General features: G+C 40.4%; 2 protein-coding genes and 1 pseudogene across 8 annotated transcripts; 1 reads left to right on the top strand and 2 right to left on the bottom strand.

The window, feature by feature from the left end:
* The first annotated feature begins 593 nt into the window (after window positions 1-593).
* Window positions 594-9,794, top strand: CDC48B (cell division cycle 48B). 3 transcript variants are annotated; one of them, XM_008786145.6, is made up of 12 exons: window positions 594-915; window positions 1,035-1,079; window positions 1,448-1,503; window positions 1,667-1,816; window positions 1,892-1,999; window positions 2,174-2,273; window positions 2,510-2,794; window positions 2,876-3,045; window positions 7,000-7,128; window positions 7,495-7,591; window positions 7,702-7,779; window positions 9,176-9,794. In XM_008786145.6, exons 1-12 carry the CDS (start codon window positions 775-777, stop codon window positions 9,470-9,472), a joined length of 1,656 nt encoding a protein of 551 aa, XP_008784367.2. In that variant the 5' UTR covers window positions 594-774; the 3' UTR covers window positions 9,473-9,794. The 3 variants fall into 3 exon arrangements, with proteins under 3 accessions (XP_008784367.2, XP_008784368.2, XP_026658876.2); XM_026803075.4 differs by having other exon boundaries at window positions 642-915; window positions 7,498-7,591; XM_008786146.6 differs by lacking the exon at window positions 1,448-1,503.
* Window positions 9,795-10,701: 907 nt separating this feature from the next.
* Window positions 10,702-13,607, bottom strand: LOC103703414 (cation/H(+) antiporter 15 pseudogene; annotated as a pseudogene). The gene is made up of 3 exons (XR_015974603.2): window positions 13,262-13,607; window positions 12,155-13,174; window positions 10,702-12,060 (listed from the first exon to the last, which is right to left on the bottom strand). The product of XR_015974603.2 is annotated as a cation/H(+) antiporter 15 pseudogene (transcript).
* A 2,228-nt stretch (window positions 13,608-15,835) lies between these two features.
* On the bottom strand, window positions 15,836-25,217 carry LOC103703328 (uncharacterized). Of its 4 annotated transcripts, none has more exons than XM_088714620.2 (10): window positions 24,911-25,134; window positions 23,418-23,816; window positions 21,364-22,394; window positions 21,182-21,268; window positions 21,010-21,105; window positions 20,747-20,914; window positions 20,482-20,547; window positions 17,755-17,820; window positions 17,600-17,668; window positions 15,836-16,395 (listed from the first exon to the last, which is right to left on the bottom strand). In XM_088714620.2, the coding sequence occupies exons 3-10, from the start codon at window positions 22,201-22,203 to the stop codon at window positions 16,033-16,035; spliced, it is 1,755 nt and encodes a 584-aa protein (XP_088570746.2). In that variant the 5' UTR covers window positions 22,204-22,394; window positions 23,418-23,816; window positions 24,911-25,134; the 3' UTR covers window positions 15,836-16,032. The 4 variants fall into 4 exon arrangements, with proteins under 4 accessions (XP_088570746.2, XP_008784366.4, XP_008784365.4 ...); XM_008786144.6 differs by having other exon boundaries at window positions 23,703-23,816; XM_008786143.6 differs by lacking the exon at window positions 23,418-23,816 and having other exon boundaries at window positions 24,911-25,217.
* Window positions 25,218-26,665: the final 1,448 nt, after the last annotated feature.

Raw genomic sequence — 26,665 nt, 5'->3', positions numbered from 1 at the left:
CATCTTCGTTCGATAATATGAAACAAAGAAACCAGTCAACATATCCTCCACCTCGCACTTTACAGCTAAGAGAAAGAAAAGAAAAGTGCCTTGATTCTTGTCTCTCTAGTCTCCTCCAACGCCCTGCCACGTCACGCCTCTGTCGCCATATCTCAAATACTCTACTTTCGATCCTGTGTACACTCTAATTTATTGCTATTTTCATATAACATCGGTTCTTAGATTATGCCGATCCAATTTTTTGGTTAGGACAAATTATATCTTACACCGCATGCACCATTATGACCATACCTCATGCCAATTAACTCATGATTTTTTTCTAGGGCTTGATGAATAGGGCACCTTAGAATGAGAGAGGGCCATTGGTGGTGTAGGATATAATTTCTCCTTGGTTAGGGTTAGGGTTAGGGTTAGGGTTAGGCGCTTTTTTTTTTTTTGAAGTACTTTTAACTTCGGAACGAAAAGTTATTTCCTTGCCGACATCAGTGCCGATGTCAGAGTTTCTTTTTAGAATTTTATTTATTTGTCAAGGACTCGGCTTGGAGTGGTTCGGCTAGGGTTCATTAACGGACCGGGAGTCGTTGGACTAGCTCGGGTCCGGTTTGGCTCGAAGTTCGCCTTCCCGAACCGCTTCATTTGCGCCGCCCCGCTACACCCGTCGCAGGGGGTTTAGGGTTTTCGCATCGTCCCCTTCTCTGCTCCTTTCCTTTCACGCCTTTTGCACTTCCCGGTCGATCAAAAACCTAAATCCAATTCGGGAGGAGTTCCATCAAGATGGGAAGCGACAGCGGGAGGGATGGAAAATGGAGAGCCGAGGAGGCCATCGCAGGCAATAGCAGAGCTCTGGAAGTCCTGAGGGAGCTCATCATCTACCCTTTCCTCTACTCCAATGAATCTCGGAAGCTCGGCCTCAAGGTAAAGATTTATTATTTTAATTTAACAATATTTTTTTCTTTGCTGCTAATTTACGGAAGATAACCCCGATTCTAATTTATTGGATGGTTTCCCCTTTGTTTGGTGGTCTTCTTCAACAGTGGCCCAAAGGATTGCTTCTTTTCGGGCCTCCAGGCACCGGAAAGGTATCATTTTTATGAACACCATTGATTCCTGAGTTAGATTATAAACGTCATTTTGAGCTATACTACCTGAGTTGTATATATGATGTTTAATAGTTATGCAATTTTGTGGAGGAAGTTAAAAATGAGTATGTAAGTGAAACATTGAAGAGGAAAAAAATTCCGTCTGGCTGTTAATTCTAGCATGTTTATTTTCAGACTGAGAGCCTGAATGACGTGGCTCGAGAATGCCGCACCATTTATATATGTCGCATATGGATGCACAAAAATCTTTTTTTTTTTTAAGAAATTCTTTCATTCTTATTAGTTAGAAATGATGTAGTCTTACTGAAATATGTTTTGCCAATATTTCTTTGTTCGTTGTGTGTCAGACTAGCCTGGTTCAAGCTGTTGTTCGAGAGAGTGATGCACATCTAACTATGATCAAGTACTCAATCTGGACTATTGAGAGATGCCACTTATGTTGCCTAATTATTATGCTAATGATGATTCTATGAACCTTTTATTTCTTGTTATAATTTTGTTATACGTTTTTTCTTATACTTATCAATGTGATTTATTTTGATATATGTTTGTGTATGCATCTTCAGTCCATATTCTGTTCATAGAGCACATGCTGGAGAAAGTGAGAAATATCTAAGGGAAGCATTTTCTCAAGCATATTCCCATGCATCATTAGGGAAGCCTTCTGTTATTTTTATTGATGAAATTGATGCCATTTGCCCCCGCCGTGACACCAGGTAAAATTTGGAATTTGTGATAACTTTGTAGATTTGATATTTTGCCATGGATTCTAAGAATTATCTATTGCCCAGGAGAGAACAGGAATCCCGCATAGTTGGTCAGCTTCTAACCTTGATGGATGGAATCAATACTTCAGCAAGGAAGCTTCCACGCATTGTTGTGGTGGCATCGACTAACAGGTTAGACATCATGAAGTATATGATGAAACCATTTATTACAGTATTAGTTTTCATAATTAGGTTCAGCTTTCTACAATCTGCACCCTTCTAGCATTTTTTGCATACCAATTATTTGTATTCATATCCTGAAGTTCTCTGTTAAGAGAGAGTTGTTGCTTGTATGTGTCATATTAGGGTGGAAGGGGTTGATCCAGCGTTACGAAGGCCGGGGCGTTTTGATTCTGAAATTGAAGTCACAGTTCCTACTGTGGATGAACGCTTGCAAATTCTTGAGGTTTTAATGATTATCAACTTTTCTTCTTTTATGCATACTTTATTCTGTGATTAATATCATGATAGATGTCAATATTGCTTTAATTTAATTAATAAATAGAAAGCTCAGTAATTGAATTGTACACATATAAAAGAGGACGTTATTTTGTTTCCTATTCAACAGTAAAATGACGTCCATTTTAATGGCTATCTCCACATCGATTTTAATGAAATTATGTCCTCCTTACTTTGGTTTAGCTCCACACGAAGAACCTTCATTTGGATGGAAATGTTGATCTACAATCTATTGCTGCATCCTGCAATGGATATGTAGGTGCTGATTTAGAAGCTCTATGTCGGGAGGCTGCTAGGTTTGCACACCGTAGGATGTTAAGTTGTGCTGGAGATGGTGATTCACTTGTTTTAAGGATGGAAGATTGGGAATGTGCAAGAGCTGAGGTTGGTCCAAGTATGACGAGAGGTGTCACTAAAGAAATTTCAAAGGTATCATGGGATGATATTGGAGGCTTAAAAGATTTAAAGGTCAGATTGCGCTTTTGTTTTGAATATTCACACATTCTCTTTAGCCCTTCTTCTCTAACTCACTTGTAACATCTCTAACAGAAAAAGCTCCAGCAGGCTGTTGAGTGGCCAATTAAGCATGCTGATGCATTTGCAAGACTAGGAATATCACCAGTACGGGGTGTTCTTTTACATGGGCCACCAGGGTGCTCAAAGACTACCCTCGCTAAAGCTGCAGCTAATGCTGCCCAAGCTTCTTTCTTTTCCTTGAGGTTATTTCTCAACTGTGTAGAGAAATAGCTCTTGCTTTCTAATGATTGAACAAAAAGAAAACAGATGCAATGATTCTGTTCCATTATATTCCATTTTGAACTCAGTAATGATGAAGTAGAAAGGGAATAAAGGACAGAAGATCATTTCTGCGAAATTTTAGAAGAGCTACCTAGCTAACATACTGATTGAAAGATAATTGTCTTACTTTCAGAACCATGTTTTAGAGTCTCTGTACGAATACATTCAAACTGCCTTAACTTGCAGGTTTCATATGCATTCCAAGTTGGCTATATGTGTTTGCATCTGATTGCTTTGTACATGGGTAGAGTTGTCTTTGCACTTTATTAATTTGATTTTGTTGCAATTCTGGTCTCAGGAGACCAAGGATTTAGGTCCTGCTGGAACAAGACAGTACCATATTGTTCCTATAGGAAACTGGGATCTCGTACTTGGGACACTGGTCTTTCTTGAACCGATCCATCCCGACCATTCCCATTTCATCCTGACACTTGGGATGCATTGAGACAACTGGGATGTAATTTTTTAGTTTTTCCTTTTAATGATTGTTGTGACTGGCTGTTTCGGTCTGTCCCAACCATATCATCTCATCCCGGTACTGTATTGTCCCAAAAGCAAACGAGACAGGACCTGGTATCAAGATTTTTACTCTTGCAAGAGACTAAGGATCACAGTAATTAGCGAGTGGACTGGATGCAGATATTGCTTAAATAAATAAAGCACCCACTTATTTTTCCCCCCTTTCAATCAGTGAAATCATCTGTTATTATCAAATGCATGGTAACAAGAGGCAAACCAAAAAAAAAAAAAAAATCTTTTGAAGATCCTCAAACTTTTCACGAGGGCAATTGAAACTCGATATAATTTTATCCTGATATCTGGAATTGGACTTTTAATACTCTTTGAGGGTAACCTATATGAACTTTGACAATTTAAAATTCAATGAACTGATTCGCCAGGGGAAAAAAAGGAATAGTTCTGAGGTGCCCAAGATCAACTTGCAAACTACCTTTTGTACATCTGGAAGCCTGAATCCATTACATGTTGCAAAATGTTTAATCATACACTTGGTCCTGATGAAAAAAGCATAACAAGCACCTTGACCACCATCCTCCCTTGCATTTTCATTTTCATCTCCAATTTTTCCACTATCATCAATCGAATCGTCGCTATTATGATGTCCCTTCTACTAATGCCATTTGAATGACAATTGATTTGCATGAAATTGGCACCTATGTGCCATCAAACATGGTCGTGATGAGGAGAAAGAATAGCGATTTTTTTTTAAAAAAAAATTCAGGCCATGTGTTCAATTTACTTCTTCCTGGAATCAGTTTGTGTTGTTAGAACGGTGCCTGGGGACTTGTTTCTAGACGTATGTAATAAGTAAGGAGGGGCATATAAGTTTCAGCCCTAGCCTAGGTATTGAATTTAAGTACAGTTTTTGGTGCAAGTTCTGGTTTGAGAGTGGTGTGATGAGATCACATAAGAACCATTTGCTTTTTCTTTTAGAAAAGAAAATCCATTTGCATTTTGTTGTGGTAATTGGAGAACAATAAAGGTCTACTTGATTCTAGACAAGGTAATGGGAAATTATTTGCTAGGGTTTAAGGATGCTTGAAGGAGATTTATCCGAATTTTATTTTCAGTATTTTTTACAAGGCATATTCAAAATTTAATTTAGATAATACCAACTATGAGTTTGGTCAGCCTAGTTGAATCTACAACAAGATTGCCAAAGTGGCCAGAGTACTGGTATACTAGAAATCTTGGGCTTGCTTTTGGATGAGGTTCTTGCTTGGTTGTTCCAACCTGATGGAGATTATTGGCCATGCTGGAAATAGTGTGGTGGAGTGATGCACATCTTCCAAAGAAGTCTGCAGGATGTTGATATCCCAATGGAAGATGGTGCTCTTTGTTCTCTTGGGCTGGTTTTTCTATGTGGGTTTGGATGAGGTGAACTATGTGGCCGAGGAACATGTGTTTGGTCAAATTTTAAGTTGGCCGAGTTTGAGGGCCTGTTTTGGGTTCCTCGCCGGTTCTACCAACTTCTTGGCCCTTTGAGGTCGAGGAAATGAGGGTTGGACAATCATTGTTACTAGCCTAGGGGCTCAACTATCTTAAAAAGAAAATTGTTCCAACATATTGTAAAGCCTGTATATACATATCTATTATACTAGGAGACTGTATAGGGTTAGTGAATGATTATATGGTGACTTGAAGAGTTCATGATAGTGTAGCTTTTCTTGAGAAAACAACAAAATTTTATGCATGATCTATAATCTCTGGTGGAAAATATTCACTTCTGGATCATTTGGTTTTTCTCTTCATGTTTATGCTAGTCCAGTTCCTTTGGTAAGTCATTTTTTTGCTTATACATATCAAACACAAGAAAGGTTGTCATGCCAATAAAGGTCCGGCATATGACTGCAACTTTAGTTTAGAAAAAGGGACATACAGGAAGCTTGCATATAATGAGTTGTATTTATGCTGTATCCTGGTGTCCTATAGCAAACAGATGCTGAACAGTCCCCACTGCCAAAGAACGAGGTAGGGGGCTACATGCATCTGTACATTGATACAATGTTTGACTGAGGTTAATTATGTGTTTGTGTGGACTTCATGATCCATTAGTTAGCTGAACATGCTGTTGACACTAGTGACTAGGAAAACCGACCATTATCTCCTGCAAACCTACAGTAAAGAAGCCCAATCCAATTTATAAAACTGAAAGTCATTAATTCTTCCACACATTCTTGGCTTAAGGATGTATCATTTCTTTCATTCTATGTTTGAATATGGTTCTGTAGAAGCACCAGTCATCCCTACCGTACTTACAAATGTCTCCATCTTGGCCAGTTGTATTCCTTTCCCATGCAACTGGCATCTTCCACGTGTTACCTCAAGTGCAAATATGATCCTCATGATCAGATTATTCTGAATTGGTACTATGGTGAAAGATTATTCAGATATGTCAGCATTATTACTATGATATATTCCAGAAGAAGAAAAACACATGTATGCAATGGAGTATGTTACGAGGATGATGACTTCACATCAATGTGAAATGTATAGGATCTACTGTTTTTTAACAAAATGATACAGGTACCTGCGAGAGAAATATTGATGGAGCCCGAAGGTTCATTAGTTGATGGTCCTTACAGAAAGTTTGATGATCTGGGAGATGAGGTTTATGAGTTGCCATACTTTGTTTTATGTTGTGGATTTGATAGTTATGTAGTTCTCTTTATATATCATTGAGCTTGAGGGATTGCACATGTAACTTTGCACCCTTCAACATTTCTTCAATGGGACATATTTAATAAATTGAAATCCACATCTTCTTGAAGCCATATCCTAATTATTACCATTGTTTTTACCCAAGTGCTATTGATATATGTCATTGGACAATATTAGCTGATCAGTAATTTTGGTTATTTTGGATTGGAGTTCTGAAGAATCAATAATGAAAGTTGGTTAGTAATGCAGAATCCAAGTGACCGCAAGAAACATGAACAACCTGTTATCTTTGTACTCAAGACATGTTTTTTAGTTGTATCAGAAAAACTTTTCTGGTCTGCTGGTAGCATAGCACACACTAATTCAAGCAGACATTCTTATTATTGTCTCGGAGGATTCGGTTGAATTTTTGGCTGGCATAAAGTAAATAGATAATGAGCCTGTGTTAGTTATGTCAATTGTGTTTACATCCTGAGCTTTTTGATTTTCTGTTACATTAGAAATCATCTTCTTGTTAGAGCTGTGGTTCCATGAATAAAGTAGGGATATGTTTTATTCTGCTAATTTTGGGAAAATATCTTAAAATCAAGTTTTTGTTGTGGTTGATGGTTCTATCTTCAATGCTTTTGGTTGTACTCATGTTTTTCTTTGGGTAATCACGGTGAAGTCTTTTGATATCTTGTAAAATTGTTCAGTGGTGCAGAACTATATTCAAAGTATGTTGGTGAAGGAGAAGCCTTGTTACGAAGAACATTTCAAAAGGCACGTCTTGCAGCACCAAGTGTGATATTTTTTGATGAGGCAGATGCAATTGCTCCCAAACGGTAAGCATTAAAAGTTATTTATGCTCGCCAATAGCCCAAAGACTTCATTAATGACACTAGTGGTACGAACTCTTCAAATTTATAAGAGGGTGTTAACACGATTATGTCTTATTTCAGTTGAAATATGTATGGGAAATTTCCTAAACATGCTTCTTATTATACTGTAAACATGTACCTGTGATTCCTAAAATTACTGAATACATGGTCTGAAATTCCCACCAACTATTCTAGATGTCATAATTCTGTGGCTAATTAACTAAAATTTTGTTTGCTGCAAGTAATATTCTTGACATTTCCATTTGATTGGAACTGCACGTCTTAAAATTGTTCCAACCTAACCATGTTAAACTTGTTGCTGTTTTTCAGTAGCGGCCATGCCGGGAACTCAAGTGGCAACATCACTGTTGGAGAAAGACTCCTGTCTACATTATTGACTGAAATGGACGGTTTAGAACTAGCCACAGTAAACCCTTATTTCATGTTTTTATAAAGCCCTTGTATACAAGAAAAAGGCGGCTGTCTCTTTCTATAGCTCATTGTTGGGTTTGTTTACAATTCTTCTTTCATTTATAGGGAATTATTGTTTTGGCTGCCACAAATCGTCCCCATGCAATTGATGCAGCTCTTATACGTCCAGGTCGCTTTGATTTGGTACGTATTGATTACATGTTTTTATTGGTGGCCCTTGATTTAATTATGTTGTCAATAAAGGATTCCCGGATGATATACTTTTACATTTTTGTTTTATGTGCAGGTAGCAATGTTCTCTTTACTATAGATTCTAAATATGCACATTATATCAGAAAGCTTTGCCTTTTCCTTATCCCTTTCTTTTCTTGTTTTTATTCTTTTAGGGAGATCTTTTCAATTTTTTTTTGCGATCCTCATTCTTCTACATATCAAGAATTTCAAACTTGTTCATCTCGGAGTCTTTCTTAATCCTTTCACTGGGGACAAATGCTCATATTCGTCCCCTTTACTGTCTTTGCATATAGCATGTAACTTTAGGTGTCAGCATTCCGTCATTGATGGCTAGACTTTTGATAAATTTCAAATTTTCACATATTAACAGTCAGTCAATCTAATTGCTAGATCTTAAAGGATGGGTCTGACATAAAAAGCAAAAGAAGAATGCTATTTATAGTATACATCAATTTTCTTTTAGATGTGCTGATGATGTAGTATTGCTTAATGAGATGGAGTCATCAAAAATCTGATGGCATTTTATTAAAGGAATTTCTACAGGGAAATTGTTTAGAAATTTGTTCCGGAAAAGAAAGCAATATAGGAGGAACTGAGAATGTACATAAAATTAACAATGCATAGATTTGCAAAAATATATTTCCAGTGCCTTCAATCTATAAGTGGGCAAAGTGAAGATGAGTCTTGGATTTATACTTGGGTGAATACCAAATAGACAAAAAGGAAGATTGTATGACATGCTTTGAAAGCTATTTTTATTTGGATATATGCTAGATCTTGGATAGTGGCATGAAACATATCCGAAAATTCATTTTTAAAGGTTGTATGCCCAGCAGCCCGTTGCCCCCTCCCCTGACACCAAAAAAAAAAGAAAAAAGAAGAAAAAAAGGGGATGTTTTTTTCCTTTTTTTTTTGTGTGTGTGTGGGTGGGTGGGGGTGCTGCAGGTGTCAATAAGGTCAGGATATTTTCCTCTTGGTTCTGAATCATGTATTACAAGTATCAACAGACATAAATGGATAAGATTATGGCCGACGACTCAAACTTATTGCTTCATCGCATGGAATCACAGTAAGTACTAAATGAGGTCTGATAGTTCGTTTGCCTTAAATTGCTTGCATTTGTGCTCCATCTTTGTTTCTGTGCGCGCTTTTAAACTTAAAAGACTGATTGCGTGTTTAATTCCAGCTCTTGATACTGATAGCTTTAAACTTAGGTATCTTACTGTTCATGTGATTTTTTTAAAAAAGGTTTCACTTGTACCTTTGGTCAGAGAATCCCTAATCACTTTTTCGGGCACTTAAATGTCATATTGTTCCTACCTTCACAATTTATCTTATGCATCAGGTGTTGTATGTACCTCCCCCAGACGAAGAAGGCCGTTACGAGATACTTAAAATTCATACAAGGCAGATGAAGTTGGGAGAAGATGTTGATCTTAGACAGATCGCACAATGTACTGATCTATTCACCGGGGCAGATCTAGAAGGCCTATGCAGGGAGGCGGGCATGGTAGCTCTTAGGGAAGATTTATCAGCTGCTTCTGTACATAATCGTCATTTCCAGACTGCGAGAAATTCACTGAGACCCTCGCTGACTAAATCAACAATTGAGGAGTACTCTGCCATGAGGTTTCGCCGCTGAGACGCAAGTCTCCAATCTGCATACCTTGGTTACAGCTTCAAGAAAAATTAAGCTGATGTAGTTGTGCGCAGATTCACTCTTTTATTCGCACCATTGCAGATGGTGAGCCGTTTGCTCAACAGCACCTTCAGGCATGTGAAATGCATGCTGGTATTGAAGTGTTTATTTTGAGTAGACAGCATAATTTTTCGCAGCAGTGATGCTTGATTAACGGAGCAGTCATGGAAAGGGGTAGATTGTTTATTTGTAAGAACGAAAGGAATATTAAACTTTCAGACTGCCTGAAATTGTTTATTTAGAATCTGTGAAGAAGATTTCAGTATACTGATGTTATCATTGGTAAGCACTGGCAGCATACTTAGATGCACATTGCATTCGAAGCGAAATTTTGTTCATTTTTTGTCAGTTTGGATCTTTGTTGCAATTTGGTTTGGAGAGTCTGGCTAGACTGGTTGGCAGTATCCATGAGGGCAGCCTCATTTAGCTTACATGAGGCTAGTCAATAGTAATTCCCTCGCAAGTGATACTCATAGCCTGCCAGCGTTGGGCAATATGGGGATTTGGGTGCACGCCAAGGGGATGTGGGACCTTGATCTTTTATGGGGACTATATTGAAGTTTCAGACACAGGAGTGCATGCATGCACCCATGCATGGATATCGAAAGCATGCAGAAGTATGTTGAAATCATTCAAACTTTCCCATGAACTATTTCCAAATCCATCCTCTTCCCAATGTCTAAATCAGTTTGTTCAGAAGAAATAGAAGAACCAAATTTAATGAGCTCACAGAATACATGCTCCTTCTCTCCATGGCTGCAGGAATGAATCCAAATCTCCCTATACATCAAGAAAAAGAAAAGAAAAACAAAGAAAAGAAAACTAAATCTCATTTAACAACATCAAAAATACTGCTAAAATTTACATTTCTCAGATAAAAATGATGTCGACATGTTTGTCAGGCTGATTATGTTGGCCCAAGAGGGCCCTCGACTCTGGTAATTTATTTTGCTCTATTTGCATAAATGGTGCAATTTTGAGTATTTTGGGATACCTTTGCCCTTCTCTTTACGAATGCATTATATGTGGCAAATGTATCTGTAGTCCACTTTGCGAAAAAATATAGATGGAGCTTATCCCTTGACCAAAGGACAAAATTTTTTACAAATTTTAGAATTTGATCTATAAGATTCTCAAGACTTTCCATTGATGACAATGATGCTCGAGTTTCAGCAATGTTTCAGATTTTTCCACTCGAAATCGAGCGATACAGCTGCAGCACAAAGAAGCAAGCGATCCGATGGACAGCAATCGGGTTCGGCAAATGATCGAGCATCCATGCACCATCTGCACACATGCTGCTAAGGACTTCAAAACACCCCCGGCGCGGCCCCGGCGGCGTCACCGGCGGTCCCTTTCCCGGCGTACTGCTGCACCACCAGCACCGAGACCCTCGTCCCGAAGTCCGGCGAGACCAGCAGGTCGCCGATAGGCCCCAGCTCCGGGCACTCGGCCCACTCCTCCAGCCCCGCCGTGAGCCGCGACGCCTCCCGGTGCCCCCTCCCCACCACGTACAGGTCGTAGACGCTCTCCATCGACCGGAGCGCCGCCACTGTCTCCTCGCTGTTGCTCGCCACCTTCTCCGTGTACAGCACCGTCTCGTCGCTCACGAATCTGAGCCGGAACTCGTTGAGCACCTCCTCGTCCCTAATCCTATGCAGGTCCCGATCGGCCGACTCCTGCGCTTCGGAAGAGCCATGCAGCGGGGTGTCCGGAACGGACCTGGCAACCTCGACGAAGCGCACCACGGTGAGGCTGACGGCCCGATGCTCCGCCATTCGGGCAGAGTACGCGAGGGCCTCGCGGTCGTCGGGTCCGCCGAAGAAGAGGACGACGACGCTGTGGTGCGCGCGGAACCGCTTGCCGCCGCCGGGCAGGCGGTCGACGAAGACGGCGACGGAGCAGGGGGGGTTGACCAGGACGTTGAGATTGACGGTGCGGATGTTGGTGTTGCCTTCCGCCAGCTCGCCGTCGGCCGTCTGGTGCCTGTGGAAGGGGAGGACGATGAGGGAGGAGTGGCGCTCCTCGGCGAGGGTGCACACGTCCTCGTGCATGGTGTTGGGCGAGGAGAAGGCGGTGAGGGGCTGGATGGAGACGCCGGCTGCGTGCTGCTCGTAGCTCTCGAAAGCGGCGATGATGCTCTCGGACTGGGCCTGGCCGTAGGGGAGGTTCTTGTTGCCCCGATTTTGGCCGCTGTTATTGGAGGAGTCGCCGCTGGTGTTGTGCATGATGAGCATGGCGGAGGCGCGGCCGGTGAGCTCGACGAGGTGGAGGGCGCAGACGAAGATGGGGGAGCGCTTGGTGGGGTTGGAGAAGTCCAGCAGCCTGGTGATGGAGTGCACGTTGCGGGTGTTGTGGACGCAGGCCAGCATCCGGAGCTCGGCGTCCGGCCTCGACCGCTCGAGCTGCCGGCGCCTGTGCCCTATCAGCGGCCGCGACGGCTTGTACGTCAACGTCACCACCGGCGCCACCACCGCCGTAGACAGGGCCGAAGCTATGGTCATCACCGTGAAGAAATCACTAGTAACGACCTGGATAATTAATTAGTTAATTAATCAATAATAGCTGATTAATTTAAGAATTAAGGAATTATAAGGCAAGGCAAGGGAAGGGCGACGTATATACTTTCTCGTCCATTCCGACTTTGAGGATGATCATTTCGAGGGGGCCCTTGGCGGTGGCGAGGAAGCCAAGCGTGAGGCTTTCGTTGAGAGGGATGGAGTAGCGGTGGGCGGCGAGCATGGTGCCGGCCACCTTGGCGGCGACGGTGAGGATGAAGACACCGGCGAGCTGGGCGGAGGCCGTGGGCGATACGAGCGTGTGCAGGTCGGCGCGCAAGCCGCCGTAGAAGAAGAAGAGGGGCAGCATCATGTGCACCATGAAGAGCTCCATCCGCTGGATCAGCGCCGTGGCGAGCGGGCCGTTGGGTATCGCCAGCCCGTACACGAAGGCGCCGAAGACCCAGTTCATCCCGATCACGTCCGAGATGAAGCCGGCGGCGGCCGCGCCCCCGAGGATGATGCTGATCTCGACGTCGCTCACCCGCTCGCCCACCTCTGGCTTGCGCCGCACCATCCACTTGACGGCCGGTCGGACCACGAAGAAGCACCCGGCGACGAAGGCGGCGCCCGAGAGCATCACATACACCGCCGCCGCCATCGATGCCTCCTCCCCGTAGCGCACGCCGGAGGCCATGGCGACGCCGAGCAGGGTGAAGGAAAGCATGCTGTTGATGATGGAGGAGGCCATGGCGACGGGGCCGACCCCGGTGTTGAGGAGCTTGAGCTCGGTGATCATGCGGGCGAGGACGGGGAAGCCGCTGATGGAGACGGTGACGCCGACGAAGATGTGAAAGACGAGCGGCTTGACCATCTTCCTGGAGAGGCTGGACTGGAGGCCCAGCAAGTAGATTCCCGCGGAGCTGACGGCGAAGGGGACTGCCATGCCCACCACCGCGAGGGTCAGCACCTTCTTCCCCAGCGCCCGGATCGCCTTCACGTCCAACTCCAGGCCCACCATGAAGACGAAATAGAGGAGCGCGAAGCTCGCCGCCGTGCCCACAATAACGTAGTTCTGGTCCGGAGGCAGCTCGTATATATTCGGGAAGAAGAACCCCAGAACCGACGGCCCCAACAAAACACCGCTCTGCAAATATATAACACAATCTAAGAAACAGAGATTCTAAGGAGTAAGATCGAAGAGGAGTCGAGAGCGCAGCGAGGAGAGCCTTACGAGGATTTCGGCCACAATTCTCGGCTGCCGTAAGGGCTTAAGCAGGAACTCCAGGGTCTGAATGGTGACGACTACCACAACGAGCTGCGCGAGGAAGGCAGGCAACATGAAGTCCGTCAGTATCGTTGCCGACTTCCAAGATGATGGTGTTCTGATGGATTCTGGCCAGAAGCAGTACCAAAGGTTTTGGTCCATCGTGCACGATATAGCGAGCCTCCTCCGGCTTTTCTCGATCTCTTCAAGGGAGCACAAGAAGAAGAAGAAGAAGAAGAAGCAGCACAGGGGAGGGAAGGGAGGGGACGAAGAAGATATATTAAGAACAAGAGAGACTATTTATGGTAAAAAGACCAGAACAGAACAGCTGAGGAATTTCGAGAAACTGGAACTCGAAAGCTTGGGAATTTGAATGAGTTGGTCCACGTTACTATTTTTAGGTCATGCTTTGGTAACAAAAGGACTACGACTTTGCTGCCGAGCCAACGCATCAAAGCTTTTCGCAACTCATGCAGCTTTGTCCCAACCGTGCATGCATCAACTCCCCGCTTTCGATATGATCAGTCTCCCAACGAACTTGACCATGTCTTCTTTCTCTTCAAAATACCCATATTGCGCTGAAGCACAGGAGGAATGAAGCAAGAAACTTGGCTATATTTAGGCCTGGTTCCCCGCTCCCTTTGAGTTGTATGGCACAGAAACAAAATAGATTGAAAAAACGAAAAAAAAATAAACAATAATCCTAGTTGTTCGTTTGCCTCAGATTCTGACGGAGTCGGTTTACCTGCTCTTTCGATCCCATATTCTCGTAGCTGGGGCAAGTTGGTCAAGCGCTCTGTTATTACGGGTATGTTTATTGAAGCTTTAATCTATAGTGCCACACCATATTCTTAGAGGTGCTATCAGGTTATATTAGGTTTGGGTGCCTCCTAAAGGGTTCGGGATGTATCTTTCGTGCAAAAGAGTGATTCGTACGTCAACCATTGGATTGTGCAATGACCACTTTGAGATTTATGTAGTTGATATTTGTGCAAGGTGCAATCTGAGGTCGATGTTGCAGAAAGAAGATTAATCATTCTTTCGCATGGAAGATACAATTTGTAACACCTCCAAACATGCATAGACTTGGATCCAATGGGAGATTGTGGACTGTAATGTAATCTGAACATGATCCATCCAAGTAGGATTGGCTTGGATAGAGATCTTTTGCAAGAATTCCTTTAGATCGAAGCAAATAATTGGAAGTTTTAGCAAATGGATATAAAGGTAAACAATGTTACATATGAGCTTCGCTCTATTGTCATTAAATATTTACCTAATAATAGTCATGCTCCAGGTGCGTAGATTATCAATGTGAAGACCAAAAATTTTAGATACACCTAGTGGAAGAATGTCTTCTGATGGAAATGTACTCGGTAATCAATTCTGAGAAGCCTTCCATGCTAAATAAAGATTAAGGCTAAGAACCAGTGTGACTAGCTGTAGATGGATTATAAGTGGAGCAGCAATCAAACACTAGATGATTGCGTCTTTTCAAATTGGCTGGAAGGGTCAACTTTCTTGCAAGGCCGAGTGGTTCAGTCACAAAACAGAGAAGCACAAGTTTCTCCACCTCCAATTTTGTTTTACTAGGAGTTAAATTCCTCAAACAAAAAAAGTTCTGATTTGGAAGGATCATCAAACCCACCATGGATTGCTTTAACTACTTCAGGTAGACATAGACTCAATCATGAACCTCAATTTTCAAAGGTTTTTACTTTCTTATCTAACATCCATTTTTGATGTGTGTCGTGTGCTAAAAAGAATCTCTTGACAAGTTCTACAAAAGGTGTGTCAACTTCTAAAAGATTTGACACACATTGTGGTTAGAGATATATGACAATATTTTAGCCTCCAAACAAATTATTCAAGATAAAAGTTTTCTTTTCGAAAAAAACTTTAAATATGATAGCTCTTAATTTGAAAAAAATTACATGAAGCAACTAAAAACAAAATTGATGTGGGAGTCGAGATCCATTTCTAAATTTTTTTTTAACTTTTTTGTAATTAGATTCACAGGTCATAGCTATTCGAAAAGTTATAATCTCTCCAAATTAGTAGAGATATCCGACCTATATTTTATAAAGTCGCATCTAACCAGTATAAATATAGATATTTTATTCAATTATATTATTGAATTAATAAAAGTAAAAAAATTAAAAATCCTGTTTTTGCCATTTTTTATTTTCTATTTTACTCTTTTTAATAGATCCAACCTGGACTGATTCGGAAAAAAAAAAAATCTTGCGTTCCCCGTCATATCATCAACAAGGTTCAATTTGTGACTTCTAAAAGATTCACTTAGCCAATATAAACACTTTCCTCCTCCACAACAGGCAAGTGACTTTATTGAATCAGATTTCTAAGCTGCTAAATAGTTTCTTTTTTTCATAGGAAAAAGGTTTAGTTTTTGATTGTTCGCTAACAAAGGTTCCTACATCTACAACTTAACCCGAGGAAGAGATCATATAGCTTGGGCTGTCTTAAACCGTCAACACATTTTAAAACCACACGGTACACTTCATTTATCTCACAGATTCATTAAATCTATACCAATAAATCTATTTATTTACTTCATATATAAATACATGCATCGACATACATGTACATGTATGGTACACAAAATATCTATCTGGACATCTGCATGTATGCTGAATAAGCCTATCAGCCTGCTGATCAAAACTAAAGTCCCAAAAGCAATCAAATTAGAGATGATACCGGAAACTCGAAGTTAGCTTTCATGCCTTGGGTTTCAACTCCCTTGCATTGCCTTTCGGTTTCTGAGCCTCTTCTTGTTTAACAGTAGGCCCGTTGTCCATGATGCACTGGTTGCTTGGGCAGATCACCCCATGGATCACATCAGGTTTCCTTCTGTCCGATGGAATGGCACTGGAGGAGGAGCCTTTCTGATTAGATATTGCAGTGGCAAGAGCAATTGGCATGAGACAGAGGCCTTTGCTCTGAAGGTATTGCATTGCCATGGTGACACTGGCCTCCATCAGCTCAACAACTTCTTGCTCGAAGGCTAAGCTATCCTGCGACTCAGATAGATCTGCTCCCAGCCTGACTGATGGTGATGATAGGAGCAGATTACCACAGCCCTGAATTGAAAATAACAGTTTAAATGAGCATAACATTTTTTCCATCGAGGATTAGAGTTTTTCTAAATAAAGAATGTGCTGGTACAAAATGTTCAGTGGTTGGAATGACTTTTGTCAAACATTATAAAGAAAAGTTCATCATCAAACTAAAGAAAAGGAGCAAAGGTAACAAATTGCCGTAACAAGAAGGTTCAAGCACACTCCCTTTCGGTCAGAACATTGTTCAACTCTTACTACAGTTTCACCAACCTGATTAGGGCCTGTTTGCCTGAATTTTTTTCCCCATCCATTGATAACTTATGATCGGCGGTTGTCATTGTCTCAAGAAGGTGAAGAAAAGAACAGATGGAGGACTGGTTGAGAGGGGCTGCCAATTGCTGGTAATCCCTGAATTTTCGAAATAATGAAATTCCACTGAAAAGTGGCTTTCATTATCCCCTAAATACAGGGCTATGGGAGTCCTGAACTTTCCCTATCCGAAAAATACTACCCCCCGCTCTGTTACGTCTTCTCACCCTCAGCTATAGAGGGAATATTCGATGTATGATTCAAGCAAGCATCCAAAAAACCCTTTGTCTCTCAGGTGACGTATCTATGCTTCCAAGGGCTCTCACAGAAGCCGATGCTCCTTGTGTTTGGCAGGAAATTATAAAAACAGAGAAGAAACATAGCACAAGACTATGTTTCTTCTTTTTTTTCAGTAACAAAGGATAGTTACTATATATAGCATACAAATAAAAAACAGAGCAGTGTCAACTTCAGTAGGAAGAATTGTGAGCAAGATATAATCATACATATCTAGTCAATCTGGGTTGGAGATGTCAATGTATTTACCCTCAAAATTACCTTTCTTTTTCCATCTCCACTTCCTAAACTAAAGTCCAAAATGAAGGGTGAAGCCATGCGCACAAAAAACTAATGTAACAGAAAATTTAAATTGGAGAAAAGATGTATCAAAGCCAGTTCATATTGCATAAGACAATAATTTTTGAGACATAATATAATAGAATGATAGTTTTGTTTCACTAATCAGAAACCAAAAGCTGGCTAACATAATGATGTGTTACTCCACTACGTTTATGAAAATTGCCCAATTCGCCCAAACCAAATAGCAACATCAAACCAAGTAAGGACAAGAAACTAGCCCGTGATGCTGTAGGAAAAGTAAAGAGACAACTGAAATGCAAGAGAAAGGATATGGTACCTCAGTTTGAGAATCTGTAAGTAGGGGGACCACTGCTCCAGCAGCACCCAACCGACTCATGCTTAAAACCTTCAGTTCAAACATCAAAAGAATATCATATATAGAGAAGAATAAAGTTATCCATAATGGTTTTGAAGCATGGTTTGGAAGCAAACTTTGACTTGCAGCTGAAGGAACTTGACATAGTCAATGATTTCATCAAGCATTGATGCCTTATCTGTCTGCAAATAAAAGTGGAAAATTCAGTCATGAGCAGCTGTTGGCAAGGTCTCTATTATTCTCCTGGAACTAGGGAATAGAACATTTGGTTGAAACTATAGAGGACCAATTATGAAATCAAGCTTAAAGATTCTATAGCTGCATAACCAATTATGAAAGTGAAGAAACATGCAGAGATCACCATTTCATATAAAATGTAACAGAAAAAGTGCATAACTGAAATGGCAGAACAAAACCACAAGCTATGCAGTGAAATGATAAATAAACAACTATGATAAATCTATATAAATTTAAGCAAAGCTACCCTTGACTTATGATGACACACAGAAGCGTGGACATTGCACTATTGACCCAGAGAAAACAGCTGTCTATATTATGCTTCCAGAAGATCAGTGTGCACAGAGGAAAAGAGCAAGAAAGTTATTGGTCCCTAGAAGTTGTTTAGCTACAGCCACAAACTCCACCCTGCATCTGAGCAACTACAAGACAATTTATACTTGAGAACTATATATTTATGAAAGAGAAATTAGGATTGTTGATCTGGCAAAGATCAGATGATCTATCTACAAGTAGAGATGTGCAATATTTGCAGATTTATGCCTGGAGGAGACTAGACAAGCCTCTATTAATGGAAAATCTATGCAAAGGAAGAAAAGAGAGAAGAATGGAGGAAGAAATCATCTCACTGATTCATCTCAACCTGTTGAGAGTCACTCTTCCCCTACACATACAAGCCATGAGAACTAAATCCTCGGAGCCATTTTGATATTGCAGGATTATTATTCCAGATATAGGGATTGCTATCCCCATCTAGTTTTATCCTGGTAACAAGTTGTTTTCCTATTTGGTCGCTCACATTTTCAAACTGGGATTGACTAGGGTAAGTATAAGAAGCTCTTTGGTTGAACTATAGGATAAGAGGGAGAAGAAAGAATTCTCCTTAGATGACTTAACCCTGTCTTTCCTCTCTTTTGTGTCTTTTAGCCTTAAAAATGGCTCAAGTCTGGTGCACCAAGGCATGACCAACCTGATACCATAATATATGTATATAATGTTATAATATACGTACATATATATACCCAAGGTCCGCCGTACCGGTACCAGTCAGCGTACCGGTGGCCGGCCGGACCGGTACGGTACCGGTCCGGTCCGGTACGTACCGGCTGGTACCGGTCCCGTACCGGCCGGTACACGGTGGTTTCAAAAACCACAGCGCACGGCGCTGTGGTTCTAAAAAAAAAAAAAAAAATCGTACCGGTGCGAACCGGAGGCCGGTACCGGCCGGTACGGGCCCGTACCGGCCGGTTCGGATAAAAAACCGGAAAATACCGGTTTTTTATCCGTTCCGGTACCGGTCCATGGCCGGACCGGTATGGGCCGGTACGGCATTCCATGTGTATATCGCATCTATATTGTATCATATAATATATAAGTCTTCAATTAACATTATATTATAACATATAATATGTATACCACATCTATAAGTCTGGTTTTTCATTCTCACGGTTTGAACTTTCAAGTCTTCAATTAACCTTCCATATCTAAATCACTTGTTCTACTTAACAATCCCCAACTTCACATCCATTTACTTCTTCATAGTTTTTAATCAAATTTCAATGTTGCTGTCAAATTTCAGCAGAACTCGATTTCTATTTCCTTATCATAAAAGCTTCAAGAACTTTGATAAAAGGTCTAGCCTCTTAAGCCTTGGATCAGGCACAATTTAACACAGTAGCATCAGTTGTAAAAGATAACTTCCAGAAAACCATGATTTCCATTCTGCATAACCTTGAGCACCATCAGTTTGGATGATCCTTCCCCATAAACCTTCTTCCATCAGTAGGCTTCCTCAATTGTACGTATCTCAATTCAGTGTTCCTTAGTTTTAGCAAATTGCATTCATATATCTGTCACGTTCATGTTATATACGTTATGTAATCACTACAGCTGTACAGATATTATTATGTCAACCCTGAAGACACAAAGGAAAGATTATTACATGAAATCCTAATAACACTTTTGACTGTATACACCCTCTATTAGCAGTTACAGGCAAAGGAAACTTATTCCATGAGTAAGTCTTTAGCCGTCAACCTAATATCATTTAATCAATTAAGCACTATATTAACTAAAAATAACACAAACCATGATATTTCCTGATAGTCAGCAGTATATTGATCTCCAAAAGCATACTTGCAGACAAGCTTAGAACAGATTTGTCATGATCAAAAACTTGCTTGCCTTGACACAGGACTCAACTACATGTGATTGCACCTCCATAGATGTTTTCTAAGTATGAACAATTTCCGTACAAATCTAATTTACCTTTCATCTTATGCTAAGTGCTTAACATAGTCCACACCACTATAGTTCCATATAATGGATTCTCAAACAGATGATCATCCAGGCATTTAAAGTCACTAGAACATTACACTGCGATGCTGATGAGACATGTGGCTCCTATTATATTCAAGTTGCCAAAATGTCCCTTTAATTGAAAGTGGTCTATCATGTCCGTTTACATACTATATAGATACTCCATCTTTAAATTTTGACCGCTTCCGAACAAAGACATCACCAAATCAACCATATGAGTCATTATTTCGGAAGGATCAAAGAAAATATCCCTCCACAAATGAAAAAAATTGAATGGTAAAGTATACCTTATTTGAATTCGGCACAAGCTCCTGCAGATTCTTCATTCTTTCTGCAATTTTTTCTCTCCGAAGCTGCATTTAATGGTTAACTTCCACATTAAAATGTATTTTTTTAATCAAGAAACTATAAAACAACTAACAAAGTAACAATTAATATTCAGGTAACCAACAAAAACAATTCAAGCAAGGAAACCCTCTTAAAACAAACTTCATAAGGCCAACCATGTAGCCAGGCTTGTCATAAGACATGATTAGAGAATCATAAACTAACCCGCTCTGCGATACTATGCGGATCCGTGGCCTGACCACGGCGTGCCCTCACACGTGGCTTGACAGCTTCATTGCAACCACCAGCAGTAGATGGAGTTGATTGTGATTGAGTACTAGAAGAATGATTCATGTGATGCTTGCAAGTATTTCCTTCAGTAGATGGTGGCAACTATATATGGCACAAAAGGAGCAGTCTTATCAAATGAAAAGGCAAAACTACTACTATAGCCATAGAATAAGCATATAGATAACCAAGTATAAAACCTGTTGACACATCTGTATTCCTGCTGTTTTAGTTGATGACATTTGCGGCTGAGAAGCCAAAGAGGGCAAACAAAGGTTGTGTAACCCATTTCGCTCCTGCAAATATGGGCACGTTAAGTTTGAATGACATATCAGCATAGCCAAAAAGAGGAGTTAAATAACTATGTAGTACTTGTTGTTGCAAATCACCACCAGCCAATTTATTCTGTTGTCCACCACTGAAAGAAGGAAAAATAGGGTTGTGAAGCTCATTATGTTCCTGCAAGTGACATTAGAATATAAAAAGGGTTAGAAGAGTAATCATCCATGAGAGGAGACAAGTATATTTCCAAAATATGCATATGTAACTTTTACATGGAGAGATGCTGCAGGCAAATCTTCCAGCTGTGCAAACTTGCCATTCTCAACACATGTTTTCCTCAATATAACATTGTCACTTTCCAACCCTTGGAAACCAAATGTTTGTAGTCTCCCCTGTCCCATTAAAGAAGAAACACCTGGGTATGATGAAGGCCACATTGCTGGAAATGAAGAAATTGAATGAGCATCTCCAAGTGACTGTGTGAAGGCAGATAATTCACCGCCGTTGCTCTCAATTGAAGCAGACATGGTCAGTGAGCTATGAGGAAATGCTACGGAGCACGATGGATTCACATCTGAGCCAAATGTTCCTGCTGTTGAATTACTCTCAATAACCCCCAGTAGTGAGAAACTACTTTCCTGTGTCACATTATCCTGGAGAGATGGTTGCGAGTTTTGTCTATGTAGGTTATGCAGAGATAATTTCTCACCAGGAAACATGTTCTTATCAATATCATATTTGATATTTTCATGAATGAAGATGGAAGAGGTGCTATCATGGCTATGAAGATTTAATTCTTCTGTGCATGCATTCCCAATAATATGACTCGAAGGTATCGCACATATGCGCGGGTTCTTTGCATCTCCATATGCTTCCGACAAACCAGCAAGTAAGCTAGTCGTCTGAGATACAGCAGTGCCAGCCCAAGAGGACCTTGCAGATGTATTTGTATCTGGCCATGTTTGTGATGAAAGGAAGGGATCAGTGAAATCATCCATTTCAGTTTCTTGGAAAAACTCCACTGCCTCGGTTTGAGAAGAGTGAGAATACGGATTCTTGTGTGGAAGACAATAAATTCCTTCAGGTATAATTGTTTCACCCAGAAATCTCATTACTAAACAGAAGCCACCATCTCCCTAATCTTATATAAGAGCATCCAGCTTGATAGAAGTGATTGTATGGACAGGATAATAAATAATAGATACCAAATCTTTTCATTCACCTATTTCCAGAACACCCCATAATCAGGAATAGTGAGAAATGCAAGTGAACTAGCTTCTTCGCCTATTCTCTTGACTCCTACCTAAAGTGACAAAGAATAACTGTTAACTTATTATAGCCATATAATTAGAAGCATCAGTTGCAGCAGTTGTCATTTCACGAGAAAACTCTCAAGTAATAGCACTATACAAAATATAAAAAAATTGGCCTCAGAATTAAACAAAATTGAGTCTAAATGGAACAGGAAAGATAAAAAGATTACACAGCATAATAATTCAAAGCAGTCCACAGCACAACACTATTCTACACCATCCAGCATGAAACTCCCTATAACATGCCACTGTCTAGGGCAGGCACTTGGCAAGAATAGTCCTCATCAGCTGAGGAATGTGATTAGACCAAACGAATTCATGATCAGAAATATCAAAACAATCAGCATGTGCAACTAAGCAACGACCAAGAAAGTTGTCCTCCTTGCTTTTTTCATGTAGCATGAGGATCTCCTTCTTTCTGCATACCCTTTCAAATTCAATATCAAGTCAGTCATAAGAGCAAGAGCGAATGCCCTAATCTCAAACCCATGAGACCCACAAGGGCCTTTGAAATATATAGACATCCATGTGCTATCAAACACCCAATCCAACTAGACCTGGCATGTCAAGCAAATATCCATCATGATTCAGCCTAATCATGGTAACTCGCACTGATGCTCATTACTAGTTAATACTTCACAGTGATCATCATCCTCAACCCACTGAAACCTCCACATTTATCAGTCATATTTGACAATTGTAATGTCTAAATCTTAAGAGATTTTATATTCTTTTGTCGTCAGATAGCAGGTATAAGACTAGAGGAAGTTGCTAGAGTACATTACTTATGCCACTTATCTTATTCATATACCCACATACTTACTACTACCTTTTTTGTGTCCACTGTGACACAATAAATTCTCCCATCAGATAGTTTGGAATTAGTTTAGTCAAGCAACTAGGTAACTAAAAGATCTAGCTATTTGCATGAAATTTAAATTAGTAACAACGTAAATTCATTTTTATGTTTGGTCATTGAACTTAAGGAAATATGCAAAATCACATCAGCCTACCTAGGCACAACATAAGCCTCCACACCATGCATGTCATGTCACAAACACTCACAACATCACCACACGTATAAATGCTTGGAAATCTTTGAGCACCTTTGAGGGATTTGAACCTAGGACCATTTTCAAAGAGATAAGGTACCCACTGCTTGGGCCATGCCCAGGTTGGTAGGAAAGTCATGTCATGTCTCATAAATAAGCCATTTTCACAATAAAACAATATCAACTCAACTAACTTCTCATACATCTTGCAATTGTGTGATAATAAATTTACTGGATTATATCAACCTGGAACAGAATCAATTAAGTCAGACAGACTGTATGCAGAGTGTAATCACACGTACAGAAACCACTGTGTTCATTCCAACAAGCTCAGAACAACCCCATTATGCCTCACATGCCCTTCACAACACATACAGATAGAATTAATAGGAAATAAAGTAACAACAATATTGAAAGCTGAGTTGACAGTTTACTTTACAATTTTCATTTTGTTTTTTAAATAGAAAATGATGAATCTAAAGTTTCTTCAATTCAGCTCAACATCAATTATCAAATAATGCATAAATCAATGCTAGAATTGAACCAAAATTGTGTAACTATAAAGTGAAAAAGAGTTTATCCAATTCTCTTCACCAAAATCTTAAAACCTAGTAATAAACTTAAATGGAACGGATTGGAATTTTGTATAATTGAACCTAGAAACATTTTATTTCACATGTTTTCATTATTCATAAGCTAGGTTTGGCTACACTCGAGTAAATCTCCACTTAGATCCGATCATGTCTACATTGGAGGTCCCAAACTAAACTGCTTACATACCAAAAATCATATAATTTGAAGAATCCTAACCTATGCATCAAGTAGTCAAAAAAAATGGACGGTCTAAATAAAATTAAATTATATCTGTTCTTTAATCATTTGATACGAAGACCAGGGGTCTCCAAATCACATAATTTTTAAGCTATTAGCAAATTAGAGACAATAAATTACATCCAACAGCTCGGATCATCGATTTGGGACCCTCATTGTCCTACATAAATCAGACCGGATCTGAGTGTAATTCCGTAGCCAAGTCCAGCTCCATTATTCATACTATATAATTTTCCATTAAGCACAAATTTCCCATCAAAAGAAAGCACAAAACTTTATGATTTGCCTAATAATTGTTTGAATGGGATTAAAAAAATCTACAAACTAAAATACAAGCATCTCAAGATCATATCTTGCACAAACACAGACTGATCGAACAACTCGAAAAAAAATAACCAAAAGATGTCCAAAAATAGGCGAAAAACACATCTTTAACCCTGAAACAACAACTCACCAACTGTAACCGTAAAATGTGCCGACATATCCTCAGAAAAATCACAAACTGACACCAACCAGAGCAATCAAAACAGCACAAGACGCAAAAAAAAACAACTCAATCCAAAAAAAACAAAAGCGGGAGGCTAATAAATTCACGATTAGAAGACTAGGGATCAAAGACTCACACGCAAGCACAAACAGCCGGGGAATCAAAGCAGAGCAATCGCTAATTATCTGATTCCATCGAGATAATCTTCGATCCCTCACCCTAACTTGGTCGAAGTACCGGGATTGGAAGTGGGCGCGGGGTGTGTACTTAAAGACCGAGGGAAAGCCAATAGAGCTACTTGGGAGCAAAAGACACAGGATTTGGAGAAACGGGAGGAGAGAGTAGAAGAAAAGCAGTTCCAGCTTTCCTCGCCGAGAACTGGGGGTTTTTTAAGTGTGAATGGGGAAGAGCAGGGGGGTCACGGTGTGAGTCTTGTACGTCTTGGAATGACTTTGTATGAGCGCATCCGATTTAGTAAAAACTTAGAGGCCCTACTCTGCTGGACTTGGAAACTTTGTTTGCGGTCTGATCACCCATGGTGAAAATAAATGTTAGCTTCTTTTCTCTCGGAGACATGGGACAAGTACCAATTTTAAGATGCTATCATCGAGTGGACATAACTTGGATTTCATTTTTGTTCGGCAATATCATGGAGATATACTATAGTTTACTTTGCTTTTAGATTAAAATCAATAAGAATTTGCTATACGTTAAAATTTGATATAGTTACTTGTCTGTGCCTAAATATTTATACTTTCAATTCTAGTATAATTTTAAATAATGTAGACCATGAGGTTAATAATTTATTATATGGTTTTGTTTGGTGTGATTTATGATAGATAATATTTCCTTATGTTTAAATCTTTTTGTTTGGTGTAATATGAAATAATTATTGTTGCAGGGGGAGGGGGCCTTGAATTTAGTCCCACATCGGCTAGTAGTGGAAAGGTTCTGTGCCTTAAATGGAGGATGAAAATCCTTTCCTCTCGAGACGCCTTTTGAAGGACAAAATCGTGAGGGTAGTGGTCTCCCCCGTCTGCGCTGGACGTGCGAGCCGAAGCGTCCAAAGCGGACAATACCTCGGGAGAAATGCAGTCCTCTTTCTCTACTAGCTTAATGTGGGCTATGCTATTGTGTGAGGCTTCGGCCAAAGGCCGTTCCCGCAACAATTACTTAATAACAAAAAAAGATGGACAATGATTAATAAATAAATAATGGAAAGTTATATATATAATATTTATTTATTAAATTGAAGAGAGAATGAGCAGCATATAATAAACAAAAAAATGCTTGGAAGAGAGACTAGAATCTTAGACTAAAATAATTATTAAATTAAATTATGTAAAATTGGAATTAATTATATATATAACAAGATAAATATGAAATAAAAGATATCAGCAAAAGTTTGGCAGAGGAAGGAGGTAAGCTCACCATGGTGGCCAAGGTTTAGGTTCTTTAATTCAAGGATTAGCTCATGATTTGATTGGTAGAGTTCATATAAAATTGTTCCAACGCTGTGCAAGACTCACACGTAATTGACCACGCGACCCACAATTTACTACTTCATTTGTTTATTCCTTCTCGCCGGAGTTTGATTTCCCGAAAAAGATTTCGTTTCCGACGCGTGGCTTTCTTTCATTGGCTGCAAGGTACGGTTTTTGCTCGATTGCAACGGCCTTCCACGCGGCTTTTAAAGTGGTCTCCGAGGAAACTCCCTCGGCCTTTTCAAAGCGGACCGCGTCGCGGCCTCACCAAATGACTAAACTACCCCTGAATTCAGTTAAGCCTTAAATCATGGGGCGATTTGGTAAATTTGGCGCCCAGGATTACGTGGAGCTGTTTCGCCGGTATCCGCGGGGGTTTTCGCGGCGTCGGGACCCGTTTGTAATTT

The sequence above is a fragment of the Phoenix dactylifera genome, chromosome 18, assembly GCF_051530095.1.
Source record: "Phoenix dactylifera cultivar Ajwa chromosome 18, Ajwa_hap1_PhDact_Kaust_v1.1, whole genome shotgun sequence".
NCBI lineage: Eukaryota > Viridiplantae > Streptophyta > Magnoliopsida > Arecales > Arecaceae > Phoenix > Phoenix dactylifera.
The sequence above is the reverse complement of the archived record's forward strand: the minus strand, read 5'-3'. Positions and strand labels throughout refer to the sequence as shown.

Bases quoted from the DNA above. Each gene is read 5' to 3' on its own strand.
- LOC103703328 (XM_008786143.6), bottom strand. From the start codon at position 22,203: ATGAGATTTCTGGGTGAAACAATTATACCTGAAGGAATTTATTGTCTT. The intron at 17,669-17,754 runs GTTTGCTTCCAA...TTTGAACTGAAG, and splicing joins TCCTTCAGCTGCAAGTCAAA to GTTTTAAGCATGAGTCGGTT. The intron at 16,396-17,599 runs GTACCATATCCT...TTTTCAATTCAG, and splicing joins TTACAGATTCTCAAACTGAG to GGCTGTGGTAATCTGCTCCT.
- CDC48B (XM_008786145.6), top strand. From the start codon at position 775: ATGGGAAGCGACAGCGGGAGGGATGGAAAATGGAGAGCCGAGGAGGCC. The intron at 7,129-7,494 runs GTAAGCATTAAA...GCTGTTTTTCAG, and splicing joins GATGCAATTGCTCCCAAACG to TAGCGGCCATGCCGGGAACT. The intron at 7,592-7,701 runs GTAAACCCTTAT...TTTCATTTATAG, and splicing joins ACGGTTTAGAACTAGCCACA to GGAATTATTGTTTTGGCTGC.